This window comes from Hyposmocoma kahamanoa, unplaced genomic scaffold, assembly GCF_003589595.1.
Source record: "Hyposmocoma kahamanoa isolate Upper Pololo Valley unplaced genomic scaffold, ASM358959v1 160, whole genome shotgun sequence".
NCBI classification, from domain to species: domain Eukaryota; kingdom Metazoa; phylum Arthropoda; class Insecta; order Lepidoptera; family Cosmopterigidae; genus Hyposmocoma; species Hyposmocoma kahamanoa.
In genome coordinates, this window is record NW_020653575.1 from 2,265,872 (window position 1) to 2,275,016 (window position 9,145).

The window sequence follows — 9,145 nt, forward strand, 5'->3', positions numbered from 1 at the left end:
ACTCTTTACATCAGGGCTCGGTACACAAATACAAGTATTGGCACAAGCCAATTAATTTTTTAAGCTACAGCCATTCCTTGATTTAATTGTGTGATGTTATTTATAATAACTACATAATATTTGAAAAACAAATGCTCTGTAGTTATATAAACTTTGTATTAAATAGGTTCAATTTACCACAACTGTCTTTATATTATTATAATAACGAATGAAATAAGGAAACAAGCCTTGTGCATTATGACAGTAGCCCTGCTTTAATTCTATATTCGAGATAACGAAAAATAAAACACAAGTCATACAAAAAGAATATTATATTGAATGAAATGCTTATTAACAATGACAATAACTACTTTAAAATATTTATTTGAGCAAAGAGATTTGGCTGACAAAACATCAACAAAATTATTAACACCAAATTATGCGGTAACTGAAAAGCGATAGAACCTGAATAAAATTTAAGAGACGTTGCTGCATAAAGATTTGCTAAAAACACCACGCCTTTTCAATTTGGTAAGGTAGCACTTATAACTAATTATTCTTCTTTAAGCAACTTGGGTAATGTCTGATTTGTCACTACGATAACAATTAAAGACTTGACATAGACACTTGTTAGTGTCTAATATTGAACTGCCAGAAATAATTTTTTCCGATTATTTTACTTATAAATAAATGTACGTGTACAAAATCAAATATAGATTCTACCAATGTTCTTCGTGATTCCTCTGCAATTATTGTTAGTTTACAAATTGTATATAAACTTTTAAAGATGTAATAACGCTCAAGTTGCTTAACCTAGAAGTGATTAACCTAGAAAAAGATCTAATCAATGACCAGTTGACGGAAAGATCCATCAATACCAAACAGTTCATCGTAATTGGTAGGCTTGCCGGGTCTGAGACTCTCATCCGCCTTGATATTCTCCTGTGCTGTAAACCAGTCCTTGTATTCTTCCAGTTTCTTTACCCAGGCCACTGAAAAGACATTAAGGTGTCAGATTGTGGTGCTAAGCTCATCAAGCAGTACTTGAAACTTTAGAAGAATATTTATATATTGAGTTTTAATTCGATATTGCTGACTGCTATTAAGTCTAAAAACGAAACGGTCAGTTTATTTTTGGAACCGATCCATCTTAATCATAAGTTTGTAAAATTTTAACAAAATAAAAAACACTCAATGATGAATTTTACATGCAAATTGTCTAAAATTGAAAATGAGTGATCAAATTTAAATATAGCGGCGTAACTAATATGCTTGCGCAGACTCGCTTGTCAGGATCGGTTGTCATAGCTGGTAAGTATTGTTTTGATATTGTTTTGTTACGTTGGAGTACGAAAAAAAGAAAACGATTTAAAAATACAGACAAAACATAAACTTACTATGGAGATCATTCATGGAGGCTGCGGTACCGCCATACTCGGTCGGGAGCATCTCTTTGGGCACATACTTGTACAAGTCATTGACGTCAGAATGAAGGAAGATCTGCGGTAAAATCCAAAGATATAACAGGGTACATAATTATTTAATAGCCATGTTTATCTACTGATCTTGGGTGAATAAAGCATAAAACATAAAATAAAAATATCAAATGTATCCTTTTAAATAGAAATGAAATAAAACTGGATACAATTTTTGAAAATTAACAAGAAACAATATTACAAATTAATACACCATCAAAAACTTATTACTTTGAAGCAGGTGCTTTGTTATCTAAGAAAGAAGGTACTTGATGTAGTTGAGATAACGATACGGCGTATAGAAATCCAGCTAAGTACTTTGAATTTGACTCGTTTGCGCTAAAGTGAAAAATGACCAATCTTTTTTGTATATATTTTTTTGGTAATAACATCACATTTGAAAGTTCCAACAATAGCTGCTACAGTTTGAATTATTCATATACCACATAACAAAATATGTAAAATTTTTAAACGTAGGTACTAATGTGTTAAACAAAGCTGCAAAACCGCAGAATATTAATTAACATAAAAAGTGTGTTCAGCTTACCCTTTCCTTGATCTTGTCCTTAAGAAAGGGTTTGACGAAGTTGACGATCTTTTCTACTAGAGGTGAGATGTTGATGATGTGCACTTCTTTCAGTTTAACTGGGTACGCTTCCTGTTAAATATTAAAATAACATTTATTTTCTAATATTTACTAGCATCAATTTTTCCAAAGCGCTTTATAATGTGTCTGTTTCTTTTCTCGAAACGAGTCTACATTTCATGAGTATTGTTTCTAGAATCAGTATTTAAAAAATAATGTTATGTAGCTTTGTTGCCAACTTATCGAAACAACGAAAATGTTTCATGAAGCAAATTATATTGAAACATAAATGGGGTTCTACAGGGCACGGTTTTGTAACTTCAATTGTTATATACAGAAATAAACTTAATAACCCTTTTTCAGACCTGTACACAAACTAAGAACTTCTTCACTAAAGTAGGTGTGAACTTAGAGAAGTGAGTAGGGGTAGCCACAGAGGCGTCCAAGATGTAAACGTCTCCTGCAACGCCTTCCTTTTCTTCAGCCAGCCTAACATCTCCGAGCATAAATGCTAGCTTGAAAGCGTCAGCTACATTAGGAGTCTGGACGTCTTTCTCGAGACCTGTTAATATAAGAAATAATTTATATTATCATTAACAAAATCTTGTGGCCAATGGCATAAATATTTTAGACCCATATGACCTTTAGCAAGATACAATAAGATAATAAAAGACGGAAAAAGAAAATAATTTAGGGTTCCATGAAAATAAATTTTATATAATTATTAATACAAAGATCGAACACTCAGAAAAAATTCCTTCGATCCGGTCGGATTCGAACCGATTCGAATTTTTTCTGAGTGTTTTTTCTGAGTGTTTGATCTGTGTATTGATAATTATAACAAACTAGTGGAGTAATTTCACAAAAAATAATTGAATATCAATTCAATAAAAATTTAATTAAATTTTATATGTCAATTCATTACGAATAAAATTGAAAATATGTATTTGCATCCTTTTACACTTTAAGTGGAAATAAAAGAGAAAATACTAATATAAATAAGTAATGTAATAATATACTATAACACAGTCACCTACCTATGTTTTGTGTCGAAAATCTGTACTACCAAAAAAAAAACAACTTTTTGTATATATTACTTGTCATCTAATAATAGTTTGATTATCATACGTTGATGAACAAAGGACTGCTATTTAATACAAATAAATTACTTGTAAATGTAGTTATCAATAATATAATCGTGAAAAATCTTTGTTTGATAATTATAATTAGACCTATTTATTAAGGCGGTATGATGTAACTCATATGGATTAAAACTAATACCAAGAAGCCTTTACCTCTCATGATAGTGACACGACGTCCTTCAGGAGTGAGACCAGGCAGAGGAGGGAATTGACTGTAATGAAATAATAATTTATATCATCACAAATAGAAATATCTAAAATCTGATAATTGTATAGAAAATTAAGAAACAAAGTTATTATTAAAAATATTGTGAAAAGATTGTCAAACTGACAATCAAAGACGTCATGTATAGATTTACTATTCTTTATTTTATCTGTTATAATAGACAAGCGGCGTGTTAAACTCTTTTAGTAACATTTAATTTTAATTTAGCACTTAAGTAAGTTAAAACTACCACTTTCTATCTGATATAAACTAAAACTACCACTTTCTATCGGATATAAACTAAAACTACCACTTTCTATCTGGCAAAGCTTTCGTAATATATTTCATTTTATAGAGGGTATTGAAGTACTGAAGGTAATAATGTTTGGAAAATTTTGCACAGTATCCTATACATTTATTTCCAATTTTTACTTTTAAATACATGACAATGTTTAAAAACGACTACTTGAGACAACTGGAGATACATCTGCCTTCTCTAGTCAGATCATCGATAATTTATAATCTTGTAAAGATGAGTACACTGATTTAACTAATAAGAGATTAATTAGTGAAAACAAACACTTAAATTTCATTCATGATCCTGATTTTTCTTTTCAATTTAGCAGATGCTATATGAAAAATGCTAATAAAATTTGTATAAATAAATTGATCAGTTCGCACGATGAATGGGTTTTTGCGACTTTTTTGCCTGTAACTTACTATCGTGCGTATCCTAAATAACAATTTGAGTCATTAATTATAGTTCTTACGAAAAAAACAACTGTTTGACGTGGTACGAGCGGCATTTGGATAATAAAAGTTGTTGAACTTAAATTGTTTTGAACAAATTACATGTTTTTCGCCTTGAGCCCTGACGGAGCATTGTCTGTCTGACAACATTACGCCAAAGATTAATATAATTATCAAGCAAAACATTAGTAACTCACTTGTAAGGTGTCTTAAATTTAATGTAGTTGCTTACAAATATAGTAGTACTCGATAAACTAAAGAAAAAGATGGAGTTAGTGAACACACGCCAGCGGGGAAGCATCTAACATCGGCGACGTCATGATACACAATAAGTACAAATTCGTCCAGCTTATCATTCAGGGCAAAATCGCAGGAATTGAAGTGTAGGTAGAAGGTGGCATTCCTGGTTAAAGAATTTGAGGGAATGGTTCGGCTGCAATACCACCTCGCTCTTTAGAGCAGCAGCCTCTAAAGTCAGGATTGCCGTCTTGTCCAACCTTCGCTATGAGAGGAGCCCCAAGAAGACACTATAATTTTGGAAATCCCCTTTAGTCATGCTTTGGTCGCATAATGCTTTTTTGTGTACTTGGTGTACCCTTATTTCTTTGTTTAAGATTAACAGCTACTACCCATCTATTGTCTGCAATGTTACAACTGCTCAATCAGTGAATCACTATTGTAATGTAGCTTTATTACGATATACATTGTACAGTCAAGAGTTCATAGAGCTTGACTTTGCTACATTCTTATCTTAAGCAGCATAGAGTTGAAATAAAATCATCAATGTTGTTTTGGATCGGTCACTGGACCGAGCACTTATAAATACACTTCGATTTTATATTTCAGATTATTACTCTATGTTTCTAGTCTATGATTATTGCGCTCGGTTCTATTTTTTGCTTTCGTAAGTTTTCCAATAATAAATTAAGCTTAATTTCCTTCATTTGACGTACTCTTTACGCTGCTTAAGCGTATCATTTATGGATTTATTCTTTTTTAAGACCGGCCATATTTCACAATAATATATGACATCTGCAAAAATATTTTTTAATTGTGAAACCACAATATGTTTTATTATTTTAATTATTGTTATAAGACGATAACCTGCTAAAATAGGGTCGTATATTTTTCTTATGATTTTATAAGTTGCGAACAATAGCAACATTGTTGCAAGTTTTCAAGTAGGTGTATATAATACTAGCCTTGTGTCTTCTGGAAAATACTACCTAGCAATTAAAGTCGATTTCAGATAGCTATCGCTCTTAGTAATTTATTCTATAATTAAATAGATTACTGCATTAAACAAATTACAGGACAAGCACAATACGTTAGAGTTTATTAGTGAAGATTATACAGAATGTATACAGTTGGTAGCAAGTTCTAGGGAGGATGAATTTATTAAACGTGTCACAAGAAAAAAGAAAAAGGAATTTCAATTGAAGCTCATTTACTTAAAACATATTCAAAAACGTAACCGTGATAAGTGGAGAATACAGGTTTTCATGTGCTGTGGTCCCGAAATAGATAAATCTATCCAATTCCCAGTTCTTTGAGTCTTTTCATTACTAGGACTCCCTAATACTTACACAATCTTCAAGATCTCCTGGAGTTCAGGACGGGTGACGTCACGGTCGTTGAAGAATTCCGGTACAGCAGTACGCATGGTGAAGTACATGTCCAGCTTACGCTTGGTCTTCTCTAAGGAGAACTTGCAACCACGGAGGAAGGTCATGATGCGCTGGTCATCTGACACAAGAAAGTAAATTCAAAATAATAGATCATCTTTTTGTGCAGAATCCTTCTCATGAAATATTTTCATATTCTTAAAAATGAAATCGGTAACCTTGACAAAGAACGTTTGCTTCTTAATCAATGATAATGTTAGGTAAACTACAGGAACACAAATCATACAAGGTGAAACGATGACATCTATAATATTCTGGATGTAATTGTTTACAATGACACTGGCTTTAAGAAGTCTTACGACAGTAATCTGGTCAAATAATTCTCGTACATAACTATATAATTATTCGGTCTCAAAAAATTGCTAAGTGATTTCGATGTCAAGGACAAATTTCTGGATTAGTTAAAACTTGCTTATTCATAGTGAATTTCGCAAGAATTTGATAACATGTTTTAGTGTTGAATTTTGTACAAACCACTTGTAATTATTCTTTTGTGCCAAACATTTGGCTATTTTATTTGGCTTATTAACTGAAGTTTGCAATTTGAACCAAATTATTGACATGACCCATAAACTTCTGTAATTCGAGGATTAACTTTTGTTTAAACAGTCTATTCGTTTAGTAGCAGTGGAACATAGCTAAGGACCATTCTGATTAAATTAGCCTTCAGATAAAAAAACAAATTTAAGTTCAGTTCCTCCGTTTAGCAGCTGCGATACCGCAGACTGAAGTTTTAGTAGCAGTAGAGCTAATTATGAAAGAGTTCGTCTAGGGAAGTAATGCCACCTTATCTATATATGTAATGTGAGCATTACTACGTTCCGGTTTAGAAGCGTAAAGTACAAGTACTAAGAGCCTGGGACTTCATATTGTGTTTTGTACTAAAATTAGCACAATGAAATTCCCATTTATTGTTGTTGTAAGATCAAGACAACCTTTGGAATATTACTGCATGATATCATGTTCATTAAGTACATCAATAGTAGCAGTCATGACTGCAGTACAAATGTTAATAATAGTAGCGTTGTTACAATCTTTACTTTTTATTTTTGTATATTTTGTATTTTGAATGGTTTAAAACTTCTGATAGATGACAAAAGTAAACATCACATTCGGTATTTTTGGATTATCCGCAGTTCCTCTTCTAACATGAATTATCACTATACCTTGTAGAATGTATAGTGAAAATTAGAGATGTTGTATAAGTTATAGGTATTATATAATTAAGGCATTTAGTAGTTTTTATGTAACATTCAGAAATAGTAGATACTCAGAAATGGATTGATGAATGGATTGATGATGATGATTGTGGAATAAAAGATTTTCTTACCAAATTCATCAGGTAAATGAGGTTCCTGCTTCAGCCACTCCTTGATATGGGCGAGGTCTTGATCCTTGGTGGCCTGGTTCTCATTGAGCTCCTCGCGGATCTTCTGCCACATCTCACCAGCTGGCTGTTCTAGAGTCATCTTGTCTTCTGGACCTGGGATAGAAAGACATTTTGGATAATTGTTGACGAATATTAAACATAGCCCGTAATGTTGTAATTATGGACAACATTGAAAAGAAACTTACATATTAAATACAAATAGACGAATTAGAATGAAAGGTGCAATTTACAGATATACACAAAGATTCACAACAGCTTAAATACAATGTCTAGGGTTGGTATAAATTAATCAAGTCGTGTTTTCGTGTCTAGATACCAAAATGTCAACATTTTCGTAAATTACAACAAAGTCTTTAAAAATTTAAATTCAAATTATTTAATCCATTTTTAAGCTACTGCTCATTTACTATGCTGACTTCCCTGAGAAGAATAAGCAAGAAACTCTAGGGGTTGCTCTTTTCTTATAGTTAATTAATAATATAGTTAATTTGCAAATGTTTAGTGTTTTTTCTATATTTGAAACTTATGTGAAATACATTCAGATTATTTGAGCATAAAAACTTTTGCCTAATCTTGGCGTATAAGAGAAGTACAATGTAATAAAATAAAAATCTATTACCGCCCTACGACGGTAATGTAATGAAAAGGCCCGTGGGCATAATATAGGACATTACAGTCGATTTTGCCTGCATGTCATGACACTGTTTACGAGCAAATATGTGATGAACATCCTTATATTGCCCGCTGCTCTAAACTTTTAAATCGATCTACTAATATTGTAATACGTAAACAGGCAAAAGAAAAACTCATACAGTCAACTACCCTGTGTTCGTAAATGCGGGCATTCAAAGTACTTGCCTGTATCGCTTACTTAAAAAAAAGAAAAGAAAAAGGTGTTAGTGATAATCTTAAGTGTTATGGTATTCTTTTCTGGTTTTTCATCGCGAAAATGAGTGAAAAGTGCGGTAACAAAATTACAGTAATGGATTATACTCCACTTAATATGAAACAAGAGGCAATATTAATCAAATGTTACTTTTAATCTTAATTGATATTTTTTTACTTTTTCTATACATACATCTTCCTCACATTCTTTGAGAACAACACCATATATGCCTCGGCGGGAACGGGGATTGCTTGACTCGTATTAACACAAGGTCTCCTTGGCCTTGTAACTTATATATTTATCCAGCAATCTTTTACCTACTTACCTTACCTTACCTACTAAAAATAAAAATGTATCAGAACAGATGAAACTTTCATGTCAACGTACAATAACACGTACTTTATATTTGCTTTCGTTCTCCTTGTAACACATATTCCATAAAAGTAGTAATGCATACATTGTAGATTGGAAATCAGACTGCGAAATTTCAGTCATAACATTATATTCAACAGCACGCTCGTATTTACTCTGTGGAGTTTGAATCGTCTTAAGAGCGGCACAAAGTGACATTTAAATTGTATGTGTAAAAAGCATGAATAATTAATAGATTCAGGCAATGACTTACAATTATATGGACGTCGAGTCCGCGCTAAAAAGTGTCCGAAATTATAGGGCGTTAAAATCGTATACAGAGCGTTATTCACGCTTTAGTCTTCGTTTGTTTCTTCTGACAGCGAAGCAAGCAAAATTAGACAGTACTGCGATGACATTACAATTAAATTCAACGTTTCAGCTTTTTCATATTCCTTTACATGTCACTACGTTTAAATAGGTTGACTTGGGACATTTTTTTCGTGGTTTTTGTATTAGACCCGTCGTCCATTTATTTCTAAGTCAATGGATTCAGATGTTACTTTGCAGAAGTCCATGTTAATAAAAATGGAAGTAAATTAATTTGTTACTCCACGAACCCAGAGAAAGTTAAAACGTACAGAATAGCTGCGCTTGTGTTGAATATTTTTTCATGCAGTTAATTTTCCCCCTTCA

The 9,145-nt window shown here is 32.2% G+C and overlaps 1 protein-coding gene across 1 annotated transcript in view; it reads right to left on the minus strand.

Annotated features, from left to right (window-relative positions):
* Positions 1-514: 514 nt before the first annotated feature.
* LOC113240675 (alpha-tocopherol transfer protein-like) overlaps positions 515-9,145 on the minus strand; it is a 22,651-nt gene continuing 14,020 nt past the window's right edge. The window contains exons 2-8 of the mRNA XM_026478043.1: positions 7,153-7,305; positions 5,724-5,883; positions 3,336-3,394; positions 2,406-2,602; positions 2,002-2,112; positions 1,377-1,479; positions 515-971 (exon numbers count right to left, since the gene is read on the minus strand). Of these exons, the coding sequence (XP_026333828.1) occupies positions 820-971; positions 1,377-1,479; positions 2,002-2,112; positions 2,406-2,602; positions 3,336-3,394; positions 5,724-5,883; positions 7,153-7,291 (921 nt within the window). The 5' untranslated portion in view covers positions 7,292-7,305 and the 3' untranslated portion in view covers positions 515-819. The remainder of the gene's footprint in view (positions 972-1,376; positions 1,480-2,001; positions 2,113-2,405; positions 2,603-3,335; positions 3,395-5,723; positions 5,884-7,152; positions 7,306-9,145) is intronic.